General features: G+C 48.6%; 1 protein-coding gene across 2 annotated transcripts in view; it reads right to left on the bottom strand.

Moving 5' to 3' along the window:
• Positions 1-790, bottom strand: part of LAMB1 (laminin subunit beta 1) — a 103,449-nt gene extending 102,659 nt beyond the window's left edge. Inside the window, exons 1-2 of one of the 2 annotated variants that reach the window (XM_054988317.1) lie at positions 574-765; positions 396-486 (exon numbers count right to left, since the gene is read on the bottom strand). In XM_054988317.1, the coding sequence (XP_054844292.1) occupies positions 396-432 (37 nt within the window). In that variant the 5' untranslated portion in view covers positions 433-486; positions 574-765. Of the gene's footprint in view, positions 1-395 lie in introns of both variants that reach the window. The other variant, XM_054988318.1, reaches the window with a different exon arrangement.
• Positions 791-19,224: the final 18,434 nt, after the last annotated feature.

Here is a 19,224-nt window from a genome sequence, read left to right as displayed (position 1 = left end):
TGAATTGTACAGGATTGCTCCGTTGCAGCCTCAGCACGCATGCACGAGATCGCGATCCCGGTCCGAAATAGATCCCATTCGGCGGGGCTTTCAGGTGAGCACGATTAAATCCGCGTCCTTAGGGCAGCGGGAACTTTTTGCAGGCAGACCGACGTTCGTTCCGCGAGTGGTTTCCGGAGAGACAGGCCTCTGCCCCGAGGAGGTTGCAGGCTCAAAGGGTTTTTAGGGTGTGCGCGTTAAAGACAAAGGAGGAGATAGGAAAGGAGCGAGGCAAAATGGGTTTCTCAGCCCGGATCAGATGCCAGCCCGCCCACCTACCCGTCCAAAGGCTTGCTTGGAAGGAAAAACAGTCAGTTGAACGAAAAGCAAGAAGAGGCGATTGTAAGCGGGATTACCTAGGAAGCAGGCAACGTGCACCTGGGAAAGCCCCATCGCCTTACTCCTGCTCGGGCAGAAGCCAGCAGCCGCCCAGCTCCGCTTTCCTTCCTGCAGAGGAATTGCAAGAAAACCACGTATGAGTTCCACGGCTTTCCCCCGCCAAGCAGCCGGGACGTGCCGCTCGGCTCTCCTTACCGTGCCGCGTTTCCCGCCCCGTCCAGCCCGAAGTTGCCGGCGAGAGGAAGCGCCGGCGCTGCCTCGGGGAGGGAGGGGGGAGGCGCCCCACGCAAGCGCCGAAGGGGCTGCAGCCCGGCCCTCCTCGGGGGCGACCCTCGAGGGCTGCCCGGGAACGCCCGGCCTTTGTCTCCCGCCCAAGCGCCCCCGGACAGCTGTTGGCAGCGCCCTCGGGCTGTTTCGGGGGCAAAGATTTCGATGGCCGTGGAAGGCGCCTCGCCTGGTTCGCGCCGCGGAGGAATCGGCCCGGAGTCTAGTGGCGCCTTAAAGGCGGATTTTTATTCCCTCATAAATTTAAACAGAGGGGGGCCTCACGGCTAGTTCGACCTGATCAAATAACTTTAACAAACCAAGACGGGTAGCTGTGTTTGTCTGTAGTAGGAGAAAAGAGCAAGAGTCCAGTAGCGCCCGTAAGCCTAACAGAATCTGTGGGAGGGTGTGAGCTTTCGTGAGTCACAGCTCACTTCTTCAGCTACCCTACCACAAATTTTGTTGGGCTTATAGTAGCACCTATAGGCTTATAGTAGCAACTATAAGACGTAACAAAATGTGTGGAAGGGTGTGAGCTTTCCTGAGTCACAACTCATTTCTTCAGATACCCTACCACAAATTTTGTTAGGCTTATAGCAGCATCTATAGACTTATAGTAGCACCTATAGGCTTATAGTAGCACCTATAAGGCTAATAAAATGTGTGGTAGGGTGTGAGCTTTCGTGAGTCACAACTCACTTCTTCAGATACCCTACCACAAATTTTGTTAGGCTTACGGGTGCTACTGGGCTCTTGCTCTTTTCTACTGCTACAGACAAACACAGCTACCCATCTTGGTTTGTTAAAGTTATTTGATCACGTAAAACTAGACGTGAGGGGCCCCCTTCCAGAATTCTTGCCCTTTAACAAACCAGGTGCATTTGAAATGAGATTTCTTTAAAAAAATATTTCAGCCCCTGAATATCCCCAATATCTGTACTGTGGATATCTGAAGCTGTGGCTCTCGAAAGCTCATACCCTACCACTAATTTTGTTAGTCTTATAGGTGCTACTGGACTCTTGCTATTTTCCACAATATCTGTAGTAATTTTACCATTATTCATAAAACATTTTATGCAGATAGTTTATTGATTTAGTACACTTTCAGGCCACGCTAACTTCAAGAAGCTCAGGGGAGCTTACTGGGTTCTCCTCCATTTTATCTTCTCAAAACCCCGGTGAGGTAGTTTAGGCTGAGGGAGAATTACTGACTAAATAAATTATTAAAATTGAGAGATCTAGTAAATTCTATGGCAAGCAGACATTTGAACACACTGGTCCTAGTCTAACTATTATACAACACAGCTTATAACAAAAGCAAATGCATTTTTTTCAATAAATAACAAAACAGGATGCTTCACTATAGTGGTTAAAGCAGGGCTTTTTTTCAGCAGGAACGCAGTGGAACGGAGTTCGGGAACATCTTGAAAATGGTCACATGGCTGGTGGCCCCGCCCCCTGATCTCCAGACAGAGGGGAGTTCGGAGGGCAATCTCAACTCCCCTCTGTCTGGAGATCAGGGGGCGGGGCCACCAGCCATGTGACCATTTTCCCCGAGGGCAACCCACTGAGTTCCACCACCGCTTTCCCCAGAAAAAACGCCCTGGGTTAGAGTATTAGACTAGACCTGGGAAGACCTAGGGTCAAATCCCTGTTCTCTGGGTTGCCTTGGGCCAGTCATTCTCTGTCTGCCTATCCTACCTCACAGGGTGGTTGCAAACATAAAATGGATCAGGGCAGAACCACGTGTGTCTGATCATCTGAGATCCTTGGAGGAAGGATCCATGGAATTAAAATGTATTAAATACATACATTCTTACATACATAAATACATAAATTCATAATAATACATAAAAATACATACATGAGAGCAGTGTGGTGCAATGGCTAGAGTGTCAGACTAGAATCTCAAGAGAACCGGGTTCGAATCCCCACTTTGCTTTGGGCACTTACTGGTTGAATATGGGCCAGTTCCACTCAGCCTAATTTGTCTCACCGGGTTGTAAAGAACAAATGGAGAAAAGGAGAATGATGTAAGCTGCTTTGGGTCACCCTTAAAGAGAAAGGTAGGATAAGGATATAAGTGAGATGAAAGAAAGAAAGAAAGAAAAGAAAGAAAGAAAGAAAGAAAGAAAGAAAGAAAGAAAGAAAGAAAGAAAGAAAGAAAGAAAGAAAGAAAAAGATATGGGATAAGAGTATAGATGAGAAAGTTGAAAGTTTGGTTGGCTTGCTACTAGGGTAGTATAGTGGTTAAGGTGTTGGACTAGATTCTGGAAATCCCAGGTTCAAATCTCCTCTCTGCCATAGAAGATTCTGGGTGACCTTGGGCCAGTCACACATACTCAGCCTAACCCACCTCATAGTGGATTGGTAAGAATAAAAAAGAAGAGATTGACATAACCTGCTTTGGGCCCCCATAGGGAAGAAAGGCAGAGTATAAATGAAGTAAATTAATTCAATAAAGAAAGAAATAAGGGTATATTGAACCTGGGATTCTAGTTTCTGCTATGATTCCATGATGCTGTTTGGATTATAGCTAAGAAGCAAGAGGGCCGTGAAGAATAGGAGGAGGACAGAACAATCCGGAAACCTCACCCCCTAAACTCTGCCCATATATAGGAGCCTGATAAGATCCCAGTGACTTGTAGAGGTTTGCTTGACTCCCGCCCCGCCCCACCCCCCATTTTGCTCTCTCTGATTTTCAGCTGTTCTCAATATTCTGCACTCCTGAGACATATTCAGTCATCTTCAGATCGATTTTGTGCCTTGATTCATTTACAAAGTTGTATTTTTCTGCATGCCTGGAGACTCCTTTGATTATTTGGATTATGTGGGTGGCCTGGGGGAGGGGCAGAGGTTTGGCTGCTTTCATGGTTAATGCGGGGGAGCAGTTGTTTTACTATTAGATACCGGGAATGTCTTTCACTGGAATTTTGGAAAGACTAACCACGACAAAAGGAGAGTATTTCCAGAATTGTGCGTCACCAATAAACGTTCTAAATTTCTGTGTGTTGAATGCACAGGATGAGGGTCAGTGAAAACGCTGACAACCATAGTGGTTTCATTTCTCCAAGTCACCTTGGGTTATTCTTCTGTGGACTCTGTATGTGTGTGCATGCGCACGAGCACGCACACGTGCGCATGTAATACTTTGCATTTCCGTCTTGCCAAAGTGCTTCACAGAATCTTGTAATTCATGCATCAGTCCTGAAAGGTAGGTAGCCTATGGCAGTGAAAGAGGGGTAGTTTGAACTCAGAACCTCTACCGAACAGCTCATATGATTAACTACTGTGCAACACCTTTCTTTGCATGCATCCGATATGCTTATAGTGAAAACCTAAACAGAGTTACTCCAGTCTAAGCCCACTGAAATCAATGGGCTTAGACTGGAGTAACTCTGCTTAGGATTTCACTGTTAGTAATTTCCAAAAATGCATGCTTTCATATCAAAGGTGCCTCCATGCTTTTTGTGCCACAAATCTAGTGATATTGCCAAATGGCAGAGAAATGTTTTACAGTGCGCAGTTAAAGCTTGCACTAATAAACAGAAGCTTGCAACCCTGGGCTACACGTTTTATGACTGCCTTTTATGCAATAGCTGAGCTATTATGCGGCCTGGCCCAAAAATTGCTTTTCTTTTCCTGAAGCCAAGTTTAGCATCCCCCTTCCATATGATGCTCGACTTCAGTAACCCCGTGGAGTGAGCTCCTGGGAGAAATATCTTCCTGTGGGGCGCATTTTTTTTGTCCAAGAGATGTTTATAGTGTGGGGGATGGGTGATCGCCCATTGACTTGGGCCACACACATTTGTGAGAGGTGAGTCACCAGAGAGCTCCGGAGGCTCTTAAAACTATTGGGTAGGGTTCTTATTTAACCCCTTAAGGAGAAAACCCAGAGACAGAACCATTGTGTACTAACAACACTCCGCTTCCTAAAATATGCACTATTATTTAAAGTGTCAGGAGGATCCAGTCTTGAAAGTGTAATAAATTCCTTTGCCAAAGGCAATGCAACAAAGTTTCCCAGGGTACCTTAAAAGGCTACAATTTTAAAAAAATTAAACGTCCAGCTTCTTGAAGAGTTCTGGAAACTGGAGCTTGTATTTTGTTTGGTCTTAACAAGAAGTGTTACATGGTATCATGAAGTCCGCTGTTATGTGCCAGTAAACAGTGCTCTGTATGCTTATCTTCAGTGTGGTAGAGCACAGCTGCCTTCTCAAACATGCCTTGGATCAGGGTGGGATGGTGTCATAAATTTACTTCTGGCCAGACTAAGGCCTGTTTCATCTAGATGAAATCTCACCCTGCAGTAAAGATACTGGGTTTTATAGCATTCCTGGACTTTCTCTTCTTCAACCCAGATACCTTGCTCCAGTTTATCTCTTGGAGAAGATTCCTTCATCAGAGCCAGAATTTACCCTACTACTTGTTCCCGAGGGGGGTAGCTAGTCAGCAAAATAAAAAGGGACCTAACTGCACCTTAACATCTAACATGAGTTTGAGATCAGGAAGTAATTTTCCTCCAGGTCAGATTGGACAGGGAAGCGGGAGGTTTGCCTTCCGTGGGGCATTGAGCAGAGGGTCACAGGTAGCGGGGGGAGCTGTAAATTTCCTACATTGTGTTCGGGGTTGGACTAGATGACCCTTGGGGATACCTTCCAGCTCTATGTTTCTAAGATTTTATTCCAGCAACACAGGGCTTTTTTCTGAGAAAAGAGGTGGTGGAACTCAGTGGTGGAACTCAGGACCACACAATGATGTCACTTTGGATTAGATGGAACAAGGGGGGAGTTTTTTAAAGTTTAAATCGCCCTCTGCGGAAATGGTCACATGGCCGGTGGCCCCGCCCCCTGATCTCCAGACAGAGGGGAGTTTAGATTGCCCTCTGCGCCACTCAGTGCCACGGAGGGCAATCTAAACTCCCCTCTGTCTGGAGATCAGGGGGCGGGGCCACCGGCCATGTGACCATTTTCAAGCGGTGCCGGAACTCTGTTCCACTGCGTTCCCGCTGAAAAAAAGCCCTGCAGCAACATCTTATAATAACAGTGTACTTTCGTGTTGGTCCCTGGCTTGTCCTCCATTGTGAGCTTTTAGGGAAGGCATTTTGTCTATACTGTTGCTGATAATAAATCTCTACTATTAAACAGAATACTACAAAATGAAGAGGATGTTTTATTTGATAAGTGGGCTGAGTTGCATGCACACATGTAGTAGATCGCTCATTATTTCGTCACTCAATGACTTGTCACTCAACAACATGCATTCTGAACATGTGAAATCCTGCTAGAAGCACACCTTCCACACAGTACACTGAAGATGCTTTCATCCATGTATCTCATCCTGAGAAAGAAACCAGCCAAGATGGGGGTGAGATCTGTTAGAGAATAAACTCATTTGGTGTCAAATGTAGCCTGGCCAAAGCCACGTTCTCTAAACAGCGGACGAGGAGGTAAACTTGTTCCTTAGCTGGCCCAACTTCTGAGTGTAGTTGAGGGCTCACGTGATTGGATGTTCCTCCCTTAAAAGACTCCCCCTGCTCCAGAACACAGGTTTCACTTTCTAGCATTGCCTAACATATTGAGACTGTTTTCACAAATGACTTACGCATTTATCACTCATATATTAGATGATGCTTCCACACAGTTTCAGCAGGATTTGAATCCAGCAGTGCCTTAACAAGATTTTTAGGGCATATAGGCTTTCAAGACTCAAAGACTCTTGAAAACCTTGTTGGTCTCTAAGGTGCCATCGGATTCGAATCCTGATGTTCTTCGGCAGACAGCTACCTGTCTGAAACAATCCATTGAAAAAATAAGTCTTTGCTCCCTTGTCCTTCGTGTGGAATAGGACACTTCCTCAATGGTTTCTAGCCCAGAAAGCATACCACTCTATGTAGGGCTTTTTTCTGGGAAAAGAGGTGGTGGAATTCAGTGGGTTGCCCTCAGAGAAAATGGTCACATGGCTGGTGGCCCCGCCCCCTGATCTCCAGACAGAGGGGAGTTGAGATTGCCCTCAACTCCCCTCTGTCTGGAGATCAGGGGGCGGGGCCACCGGCCATGTGACCATTTTCAAGAGGTGGCGGAACTCCGTTCCACTGCGTTCCAGCTGAAAAAAAGCCCTGACTCTATGGAAAAAATGATACAATGGAGGACCCAAAGTTCCGGGGCACAACACAGGAATATCAGAATAAAACTTTTCGGTACAGGCTTCAGTCAAATTCAAAACTGGATTATTACATATTCAAAACAGCTCATGCATAAATAGCAAGAGAAAGTCAAAAACACGGTTTTATGTTGTTTATCAAAAAGATTTTGGCAGAAGGAAGGCAATTGGGTACTGACAGAACTACATGATGAGGAAGCCAGCGGTGTTTTGAGGTTGGCTGGGCTTAGGGGGATGTAACCCCGACCCCAATTTCCAAATATTAATATTAGAGGTTGGCATACAGTAAGTCTGGACATAGCTCTACTGAAAATTATTCCAAAATGGGAAGCATTTTTCACTTCCTTTCCCCGTACTTTGCACAGGAGCAAGAAGAGTGAATTTATTATCAAAAGGGTTTTGTTTTTGTGCCTCCTCATCAATCTTTCTGGGAATGGAGGTGTGTATGAGAGGGAGGGAGAGGACTGTGGGTGAAGGGATGGCCTTCCCCTTCTCAAGTTCTCCTCCTCCTCCTCTTCTGGCCTAATTATTAAACTTCCCAGGCTCCAGAAAGAGGCATATGGGTTTAATCATTACGGCAATGAGGTTAGGGTATTACTGTGTGGAAAGCAGTATTGTGGTAAATAAATGTTGGGTAGATGAGGCCATTAGACGAGATTAAAGTATTTATCTCCTGCTGGGGTTGTTGATACTTTTCTGGAAATTAACAGGGAGAGAAAAGATTTATAATTGGGAAAAAGTATGTTGTATATCCTGAGAGTTAATGTGTGTGAAAGAACTCCAAGAAAGCTAATAGTCAGGAGGTGTTCAAAAAAACGTGATCCAGGAGGCCTCGAAAGCACTGGGTCACCTGAAAGGTCATGAGAATGTTTTGTAAAACAATGCCTACTCTCTTTATACCTTGACTTCTTTATCTCTTTAGTATAGGACTTATCCAAACAATCAGTTCAAAGTGTGCCTTTACTGTATGTGCTGGCTAATTCAGGGAGCTGTAATTCAAAACATCCAGCCCACTCTTACTGGAAGAGGAGTAAACTTGATTTGGAGGGGGGGATAATCTTGCTCTGCTGAAGAGATGGTGGTGGAGGTAGCTGTGCTGTTCGTCACTTTTTAAAGAAATATGGTGCATCAGTAGGGTTGCCAGGCCCCCTCGATCTCCCAGCGGGATACTGAGACCTGGCTCTTACCTGGAGGGGGGGTACGCGCACGCGGAGAGCATGCATGTGCTCCTGCAAGCATGGTGACATCACTGCTGGGAAGTGATGTCACCATGCAGCCTGTTTGGGCACGGATTGGGCCCATTGTGGGCCCCTGTGGAGCACAGGAGCGTTCCTGCGCTCCACAGGGGCCGACAACGGGCCCGATCCGCACCCAAATGGGCCTGATCCGCACCTATTTTGGCCTGGATCAGGTCCATTTCGATGTGGATTGGGCCCGTTTTAGGCCCCTGTGGAGCGCGGGAGTGTTCCTGCGCTCCGCAGGAGCCCACAATGGGATCGGGCCCATTTTGGCACGGATTGGGCCCGTTGTGGGCCCCCGCGGAGCGCAGGAATGCTCCCGTGCTCCACAGGGGCCCCGATCCAGGCCAAAACAGGCCTGATCCTGGCGGTTGCTGTGCGTGGGGGCGCGCAGCACTGCAGGGGGGCGCACTTGGAAGGTGCGCGCCCCCCCCGCTGGCCAGGTAGAGAGGGGCGGGGGTGGCAGGGTGGGGGCGGGAGATCCCCCGCCTCCACCAGGGGTCTGGCAGCCCTATGCATCAGGCCTCAAGAGGAGGAGCAGGTGACCTAGAAAAGGGACTGGCACGGGAGCTGAAACTAGCTGATCTTGAGGCAGCACAGTTTTTTTTTTTTTTTGAAAAATTTTTATTGGGTTAGAATCCATTATTTCCACATTTACATTCAATTTTCCCCAATTTTTTCATCTCTAACCCCCTCCCTTTCCCCCCCCCCTTTTTGTTGACTTCCAACAGCTTTCCAACCCTTTGTCCCCTTTCCCTTACTTTTATTAGCTTCCTCTATCTAAAACAAATATATATTCTCCATTATTCTAAGCAGTACATCCTTAACTATTTTTAACATTATATGCCCAAACTGTAAGCCTTTGTTTCCATCTTAGATAAACAATTTATCCCAATTTTTCAATTTCAGGTATTTCTATATATCATAAACCATATAGATCATACATTCGTTTATATCAAACAATTTGACTTATTCTCTATATATATTACTCATTCTATCTTTTTATAATAGTTCTATATATCTCTCCTCACGTAGTCAATCAATTTGACCCATCTATATCTTCAGACATTCAGTTTGGTACAAAACTTGTCAGAAAAAAAAAGAAAATGTTGTTAGTTAATCGCTCCTTATATTTAGTCCTTATAATTAATTATTTTCTCTATGTTCTGTTTGTTAACCTATATATATCTATATATATGTCAATCTATTAATCTGACTGCTTATTAATTCACATTTATCTCTTCTCCCCCCGGTAAAGTCTCCCCCCTCTACTTCAATACTTCAGTAGTTCTCAAACTGCCACAGTTTTCCTCCCACCTCCCATTTCTTCTCCAGGTATTGTTTCAGCTTCTCCCAGTCTGTGTTGAACTGCCCTGAGTCCAGATCTCTCAATTTTCTTGTCATCTTGTCCATTTCAGCCATATACAGCAATTTGTAAGTCCAATCTTCAATAGTTGGCACTTCTTGTACTTTCCATTTTTGCGCATACAAAAGTCTAGCTGCTGCTGTCATATAAAATATCAACGTCCTGTGTTGGGCTGGAATTCCCTCCATTCCCAAGTTCAGTAGCAGGAGTTCTGGGTTCTTATTAATTTGAAATTGTAAAATTTCACTCATTTCTCTTATTATTTCCCCCCAGTACTGCCTGGCTACCTCACACGACCACCACATATGATAGAGGGAGCCCTCATGCTTCTTACATTTCCAGCATTTATTAGAAGTATTCAAATTCCCTAGCGCAATCTTCTTTGGTGTCATGTACCAACGATAAATCATTTTATAAATGTTCTCTTTGATATTAATACATGTCATTGTCTTCATTGTAGTTTTCCACAAGTATTCCCATGCCTCCATTGTTATTTCTTTATTAAAGTTTATAGCCCATTTCACCATTTGTGTTTTAACTATCTCATCCTCGGTATACCACTTCAACAGTACTTGGTATACCTTGGATATTCTTTTCTTATCTTCTTTAAGAAGGGTCTGCTCTAGTTCCGAATTCTCTATTCGTATACCTCCCTTTACAGAGTCCGAATTATATAAGTCTCTGATCTGTCTATACTGGAACCAATCGTAGTTAGGTGATAGTTCCTCTTGTGTCTTTATTCTAAGTTTGGATGCTTCAGTTTTAGTTATTTCTTTATACGTTAAACATTGTTGTTCATTATCAACAGCTCTCGGGTCTATCACCTCATATGGAACCACCCACAAAGGGGTTCCTTCTTGTAGATAAATTCTGTACTTCTTCCAGATTATGTATAGACTTCTCCGAACAAAGTGATGCAGGAACATCGAGTTGACCTTTACTTTGTCATGCCATAAATATGCGTGCCATCCAAATATTTTTTTATATCCCTCTAGGGCTAATAGTTTCTTGTTCTTTAATGTCATCCATTCTTTCAACCAAACTAGGCAGATTGCATCATGATAAAGTCTCAGATTGGGCAGTTGCATTCCGCCTCTTTCCTTTGCATCTTGTAAAAAACAGGGTTGACATACCTGTAACTTATGTTCATCGAGTTCTTCTGTGCTGACACACATGGGGGACTGCGCAGGCGCAGGCCAGCCGCCGGAGAATTTTCCATAGCTTCTATAGCTCCGAAGGGGCCGTTCGTCGCGCGCCTCAGCGACCGTTTTCCCGCCCAAACGGTCACGTGCTCCTCCAGCGACCAACGGCCCCTTCCCTCAGTTCTCCTTGCCGCCGCTGAACCAATACACATAACCACAACCTGCATAGACATCAATATTTGTTATAGCCCACACAGCATTGTGCATTGGAATTCACAGCGGGGTAGGAGGGAGGGTTGTGTGTCAGCACAGAAGAACTCGATGAACATAAGTTACAGGTATGTCAACCCTGTTTTCATCTTCGTTCTTCTGTGCCTCCACACATGGGAGTGTACCAAGCTTCACACAATAAGGAAGGTGGGGTGAAGTCCAACACAATTTTATTGTATCACACAAGAACCATCAACAAGTGTAAACAACATATAACTATACACAAATATACATACAAAAATAACACATATATACAATATACTCCCATATATACACACTTGTATAAGGATATATTCAATAAATATATATAAGCATATATACATATAAAACATACAACTACAAAATTGTAGCATGATAGCGTAGCATCCCAGAACCCCTTAGGAAAAAAGGGAATGCAATACAGCCCTGGCCACAGCCACATCTCGCCCTGTATCCACATCTACAGCATAATGCCTGACAAAGGTGTCAGCCGTGGACCAGGTGGCTGCCCTACAGATGCTGGCCAACGGAACCCCCCGGAGGAGAGCCGAAGAGGCAGCCTGGGACCGCGTGGAATGGGCCCTAACCTGCAGCGGGCAACTCGCCCCAGCCAGGGAATAGGCCTTACTAATGGCCGTCACAATCCACCTGGACAGAGTCTGCGAGGAAGCCCTATTGCCCTTGTCCTTGGCCCCAAAACACACGAACAGGTGAGGACACTTTCTGAAGCCCTTCGTCCTGTCCAGATAGAAAGCTAGCGCCCTCTTCAAATCCAGAGTGTGCAGCGCCTTTTCCCCCTTGGAAGAGGGGTGAGGAAAGAATGCAGGAAGCGATATCTCCTGCGACAGATGAAAAGTGGACACTACCTTAGGTAGGAAGCCCAGGCAGGGACGCAATACCACCCTATTGGGATGGAATAAAAGGAAGGGGGGGTCAGACCGTAGCGCAGAGAGCTCACTGACCCTCCTGGCAGAGGTTATAGCCACTAGGAATGCCACCTTGTACGACAGCAGGTCCAAGGGGCAGGTCGCCAAAGGCTCGAAGGGAGGCAACATTAGCCGTGCCAGCACCAAAGACAGTGACCATTGTGGTACAGGAGGCGACACTGGTGGGTAGAGGTTGAACATTCCCTTAAGGAACTGGCGGGACTTTGGATGGGAAAAAACCGTGCTACCATCAACACGAGAGTGGGTAGCAGAGATAGCTGCCAGGTGAACCTTGAGGGAGGTAACCCTTAATCCCTGGTCCCTCAGGAGGCACAAATAGTCAAAAATCAGCCCTAGGGAGCTATCCGTAGGTACCACCCCTTTCTCACGTGCCCAGGTCTCAAACCTCCGCCACTTGGCCCCGTAAGAGCGCCGGGTAGATGGCTTGTGGGCATTCAAGAGGACCCGTTCCACCTGCGTAGAAAAACTCAATGAGGAGGGACGATCCGCCAAGCTGCCAGATGCAGCTTCCCGGGGTCGTGGTGAAGAATGTCCCCATTCCTCAAAAGATCCTGCCAAGGGGGCAGCCTCACATAGGTCCGCTGAGATAGCTGCAGGAGCCTTGGGAACCAGACTTGCCTTGGCCAAAAAGGAGCCACTAAGATGCAGTCTGTCCTGTCCTCCTCTATTTTGCACAGGACCTTGGCTATCAAGGGGAAGGGCGGAAACATGTAATGCAATCCCTGGTTCCACGTAAACAGGAAGGCATCCCCAATAGAGAGCGGATCGCTCCCTGCTCGGGAACAGAACGTCTGGGCTTTGGCGTTCGCCGCCGTAGCGAACACATCTATAACCGGGTGTCCCCACATCTGGAAGATCAGCCCACTGCACCCGTCGTTGAGCTCCCATTCGTGGTCTAACAACAGAACCCTGCTCAGGGCGTCCGCCCGAGCGTTGTCTGACCCAGCCACATGTATGGCTCGCAGAGTGACGCCATTCTTGACCGCCCACTGCCAGGTGAGCGTGGCTTCCCGGCAGAGAGTCATGGACGCTGTGCCCCCTTGCCGGTTCACGTAGTACATGGCAGTGGTGTTGTCTGTCTGTACCAACACGTGACGATTTCGCAGCAGAGCTGTAAGGGACACAAGCGCAAAACGAATGGCTCTTAGTTCCAAAACATTGATATGGAGCGCCTTTTCACCTTCAGTCCAGACGTCCTGGACACAGACATCCCCACAGTAAGCCCCCCATCCCAGCAGAGAGGCATCAGTGGTCACCGTGATGTCAGGATGTTGATAACCGAAAGGGAAACCTCCAAATAAATTGCCCTCAGACAGCCACCAATCCAACGAGGACAGTATGCTCCTAGGAACGGAGAGCTTGAGGGACGGAGGGTGCTGAAAAGCATCATACCTTCGTACAAACCAGTTCTGGAGAGGCCGCAAATGCAGCCTGGCGAGGGGGATTACAGAAGTAGCAGCAGCCATATGGCCCAGCAAGCACTGGATAGTGCGTACCGGTTGAAAACGGTTCCTCTTAAACATGGACACAAGACCCTTTAGGGACCTAGCCCTCTCCTGGGGGAGCAGAGCCTTACCCTTCACAGAGTCCAGGAGTGCACCAATGTAGGAGACCGTACGACTGGGAACCAATTTAGATTTTTCTAGATTAACCACGAGGCCCAATCGGTCGCATGTGGTAAGCACCAGATCAAGGTCCTGGGCTAATCTGGGCTCAGACTCAGCCACGATGAGCCAGTCATCAAGGTACGGAAAAATTGAGCAACCCTGCTCCCGAAGGAAGGAGACCACAGGAGCAACACACTTAGTGAACACCCGTGGGGCAGTGGACAGGCCAAAGGGGAGCACCTTGTATCGAAAAACCCTTTGCCGGTAGACAAAACTCAGGTATTTCCTATGTTCCTCACGTATCCCCACATGAAAATATGCGTCCTTCAAATCCAGGACCGCAAACCAGTCCCCCTTCCTGAGCAGGGCAAGCACAGTTGCCAACGTTACCATTTTAAATTTAGTCACCCTCAAATAGGCATTAAGGCCTCGCAAGTCCAGAATGGGACGCAACCCCCCGTCCTTTTTGGGGACTAGGAAGAACCTGGAGAAGAACCCCTTCACAGAGCCTTCATAGGGCACCTCCTCTATAGCTCCCTTGGCCAAGAGCGATGTTATTTCAGTGTCCAGCTCGGCCATAGTGTTATTGACAGCGGTCAGCGGTGAACAGCATCTCGGCAGTTCAATGAATTCCAGCCCGTACCCCTTCTCAACAATAGTTAAGACCCATGAGTCAGATGTTATTGACTCCCACTCCGAGAGGAATGGCCTCAGTCTGTCCGAGAAGTTCGGTGGTACGGCTGGGTTGACCCGTCAGTACTGCCTCCCCGGGCCCTGCTGCTCCTTCTGTTGGGACGGAGGCTGCGAGGAACGAGGTTTGAACGGCCTACGCCTCTTGGGCTGTTGCTGAGGAGGGTAGTGCCGCTGTTGATAAGCCGGGAACGGTTGGTAACTCGGCCGCTGCTGCTGGTACCTGCCCTGGTAGTGGTAAGGGCCGTACCTGGGAGCGTACCGTGGCTTGTAGGCGGGTTTGTCCGTGGGAGCTAGGCCCAAGGACCGTGCCGTCTGCCTGTCCTCTTTCTTTTTCTTTAAGGCCTCATCGGTGGACGCGGAGAACAGTGATTCCCCTTCGAAAGGTAAGCCTTCCACCCGGGACCTCACTTCCTGGGAAAGGGCCGTAGACCGCAGCCATGAGTGGCGTCGGAGGACGATGGCGGAAGTCATCCCACGAGCTGCCGTGTCGGCCGCATGGCTCCCTGCATTTAGCTGTTGTTTCGACAGGCGGACAGCTTCTGTCTGCAGGAGCGACACCACTGCCTTCTGTTCAGGGGGGAGGATGCCAACATAGGATGCCAACTTTTCCCAAAGGTAGAGTTGGTACCCAGCCATAATCGTCTGGTAGTTGGCAATCCTCAACCCTAGGGACGCGATGGAATACTGCCGTCTACCTAGGGCATCTAGCTTCCTCCCCTCCTTGTCAGGTGGTGCTGAGGGTGCTCCAGAGCGGCGAGACTGGAACTCCTCCGTGACGAGCGATGAAGGCGGAGGGTGCTTCAACAATGATGGCCAGGTGCCCTGTTTAATCTTATAAAGCTGCTCAATCCTCCTCGAGGTGGCAGGTTGGTCACAGGGCACCTTCCACACCTTCTCGACAATTTCCTCTATCCCTTCAAGCATAGGGAAGCCAACGGTTGCAGGATTGTCAGCATAGACCCTCCTGAGCAGCTTGTCCTTGGTTTGGGGAACAGCTGAGGAGATATCCATTTCCAAAGCTTGAGCCATCCGAGCCATCTGATCTGCGTAGATTCTCAAATCTTCATATGGAGAACTACTGCTCGGCGCCACGTTGTCGTCTGGCGAAGGTTCGGAACAGGACTCGGAACCGTACTCTCCGACGCTGCCGACGTCCTCCCCTTCGGAACTGTGCGATTCCTCTCCCCGGGCCGGCGGAGGGAACCATGCCTGCCTAGAGGTCGAGGGCCTCGGTTCCGAGTATGCGAAACCAGGAGCCCCTTCCCATTGGCAATGGAAAGCGGGAGGCAGATCCGAAGCTTGACGATGACGGGAGGCCAACGATCGCCCGGAACCGACACTCCCCTCCTCGGACCGACGTCGCTCACGACTGGAAGCAGCTGCTGGTGAGCGGTGACCAGAAGACGACCGATCCCGCCGACTCGGAGGCGGGCCTGGATCAGCTACTGGGGAAGGTGCCGATGGTACAACCTCGAACGCGCCCGGGTCCGGCACATCCTCCGGAACCGGAGAGCCCAGGTGAGGAGACGGAGTGCGTGGAATCAGGATGACCTCCTCCGTCGGAACCGAGCGTGGAGAGCGATGACGGTGTTTGGTCTTCTTCTTCTTTGCAGGTGGCTCTGAAGAAGATCTCGGTACCGACGCAGCCCTGGATGATGACGAGCGCGGCTTAGCCACCGGAATCGACCCAGTCGTCGGTTCCGACCGAGGGCTCGGAACCACGATCTTCGGTCCCGAGGCGGCAGCTCTCGGATCCGACGCGGTGGAAGAAGCGCTTCGGGGCGGCCTCGCCGAACCCTGCGCTGGAGAGGTTGTCTTCGACGCTGCGGCACTTGCGGGGCGTGCAGACCGAGCGGAGGACACAGAACCCGCCCTCGAGCGCCCTCCGACAGAGGGGCTTGGGCCAGCCTTGGGGGAGGGCAGCGGTGTTGCTGTTGACATGACCGCTTTCCAGAGGGAGGAATTCAGCCGGGCCTGCCGATCCTGACGGGCCTTATGCGTGAACCCCTGACAGATCTTACAGGCGGTCACATTGTGGGTCTCCCCCAGACAAAAAAGGCACTGGTCGTGGCCATCGGTCTGTGCAATTTTAGTATGGCACTTCAGGCAACGCTTGAAGAGCGCCTTTGAGGCCATCTTCAGGGGCGCGCAAATAAGAGAGGTCAACCAGTCCGAGTCAGAAACCGTCCGTTAATTACCGTCCAAATCAGTATCCAAAAGCGAAGTCCGAAGTCCAAACCGATGTCCAAATAAACCAGAAGATCAATCACAAGTAATAAGCGCAGAGCAACGAAGCTAACGTTCTCTCCCAGCGGCGGCAAGAAGAGAACTGAGGGAAGGGGCCGTTGGTCGCTGGAGGAGCACGTGACCGTTTGGGCGGGAAAACGGTCGCTGAGGCGCGCGACGAACGGCCCCTTCGGAGCTATAGAAGCTATGGAAAATTCTCCGGCGGCTGGCCTGCGCCTGCGCAGTCCCCCATGTGTGGAGGCACAGAAGAACGAAGATGAACTTTCACTTTCACTCGAGGCTTCTTGCCTGCCCAAACAAAATCTGATATTTTCCTCTGCCATTTTTCAAATTGTTTGGAGTCTCTGATGATTGGTATTGTCTGTAGCAAAAACATTACTCTTGGTAACACATTCATCTTAACTGCTGCAATCCTGCCCAACCATGACAAATTCAATCTATTCCATTTAATCAAGTCTCTCTCTATCTGAGTCCATAGTTTTTCATAATTGTTTTTGAATAGATCTATGTTCTTTGCAGTTAATTCGACTCCCAAATATTTCACTTTACTTGTTACTTCACAATCCGTTGTTTCCATTAACAATTGTTGTTTCTGCTTAGTCATATTTTTGCATAATATCTTTGACTTCTTTTTGTTAATGAAGAATTGAGGCAGCACAGTTAAGCAGTTTACTTAGCTTGACTTCAGCTGTAAATAGGGTTGCCCAGGGCTTTTTTTTCAGTGGGAACACGGTGGAATGGAGTTCTGAAACCTCTTGAAAATGGTCACATGGCTGGTGGCCCCGCCCCCTGATCTCCAGGCAGAGGGGAGTTTAGATTGCATATGCCACACCCCCTGACATCACCTATCCTGGCTGTTTTGGACCCAATCCTGGCCATTCAGGGCTGAAATTGGGCCCAAAATGGCAAAAAGGGGCTGAAAAGGGGCCCAAAATGGTCCAGATCGGGCTGCTGCTGAGCGGGAGAGTGATCCACCACCTGTTAGAGGCCCGATCTGAGCCATTTTGGCCCCAATCCAGGCCAAAATGAGCCCAAAATGGCTGAGAGTCAGGTGGGCGGGGCCACCTGTCATGTGACCTCTTTGGGGAACTGCCGGAACTGCGTTCCTGAGCGTTCCCCCTCAAAATGAGCCCTGAGTACAGTTGATCCTTTCTAAATCCGTTGACTTCAATGGACTTACAGGGGACTAAGTCTGCTCAGGACTACACTGTTAAACTGGTATTTGACAAGAGTTACCTCCCAGATGACTTGAGGTTTGTATATGAGGCCTAGGCATCAGTGCTGTGATAGACTGTTGTGTTCCTTGGAGTGTCTGCAGGGGTACGGTCTCTTTATTTTTCAGCTACTCTGATGTTGTCTTAAGGTGTACAATTCTCTGTTTCTCAAAAATCTGTCGGCAGTTGAAGTGTTTCAGCTCAGGGTGGTATTCAAGCAGGGCTAGCAGTGACAAGCCTGAGAAAAAACTGCCTCTCTATCTATCCTATGCATTTTTGTGGGGTAATCAGAGCTCAATTATGGTCTGTCTTTGGCTTTGGACCAACAAGTATTTCAAGGGGAAGAGACCTTATCACCTCCTGCTCCTGCTCCTGTTTTCTGCAGTGGGAGCTTAAATTGTACCACAACCAAAATAATAATAATAATAATAATAACATTCGATTTATATACCACCCTTCCGGACAACTTAATGCCCACTCAAAGCAGTTTACAAAGTATGCCATTATTATCCACACAATAACAAACACCCTGTGAGGTGAGTGGGGCTGAGAGAGCTCCAGAGAACTGTGACTAGCCCAAGGTCACCCAGCTGGCTTCAAGTGGAGGAGTGAGGGATCAAACCCGGCTCTCCAGATTAGAGTCCCACGCTCTTAACCACTACACCAAACTGGCTCTCACCAGTTCTGGGAAGTGACATCATTGCGTAGGGGCCCGGAGCGCTGCTGCGCTTTGGGGCCGATCAGGGCCCCAAATGGGAAGTGACGTCATTGCGCCATCCTAGGAGTGTGCCTGGGAGGCTTATTTTCCTGCCTTTCCCCCATTGGCCAGGTGAATATTGGCGGAGGGTGGGAGTGGGGGATCCCCTGCCCCTACCGAGGGACCTGGGATCTCTAGGGGCTGCGGTAAAAATTCTGTGAAAAACAACAGGCCTGCTAGAGCAACAGTGCATAGAGACTCAGGCCAAGTGCAACCAGGACACAGGGCCAGGCTGAAACTCATTTCAAAGCCTTCTCTATAGCGGTGATGGCGGCAATGAAACAATACTTTTGTGCCACCGTTGCATCTGCACAGTGAAGCCAGTGGAACTGTTTCGGGTAGTCAGAGGCCCATAAGGATCCAGCTTGCAGGAGAAGGTGGCCCACTGAGAACACTTTGCAGACAAAATCTCTTGCATTCACGTCAACTCGGACTCTGCTGCATCAGCAGTAACAGGGGACTGACTTGTGCAGTTGTTTGGGATAGATTTGAATAGTCTTTGACCAATGACCTTGCTAAAGAATGACACATTTGAGACTGAACGAGTGGCTTCTAGACAACTCCAAGATTGACGTGGATGATGTGAACTAGCTGGAGCCTTTCCAGATGGCTTCAGGCCTGGATATGGGACTGAAACAGCTCAGGTCACCCCAGCGAATTACTTGTACTGGCACTTGGATCAGGAGAGTGCCATCCCGCCAATTCTTCTGAAACTCTTCAGTACTATCAAACTTCGTAACCTTCCGGCCCACCTTTTGCAGTTGGGACTGGGAGGTAGCATTTAGTGGGGGTTTCAGCTCTACCTGGAAGGTAGGTTTCAGAAGGTGGTACTGGGCAAGAGCCTACTCAGCTCTTAATTTATGGAATCCCACAGGGTTCCATCTTGTCCCCAGTGCTCTTGAAACTACTGGATGCGGTCATCCAGAAATGTGGGCTGGACTGTCGCCGATATACAGATGA

The sequence above is a fragment of the Eublepharis macularius genome, chromosome 9 (assembly GCF_028583425.1).
Source record: "Eublepharis macularius isolate TG4126 chromosome 9, MPM_Emac_v1.0, whole genome shotgun sequence".
Classification (NCBI taxonomy): Eukaryota; Metazoa; Chordata; class Lepidosauria; order Squamata; family Eublepharidae; genus Eublepharis; species Eublepharis macularius.
This window is presented reverse-complemented; position numbering and strand designations above follow the sequence as displayed.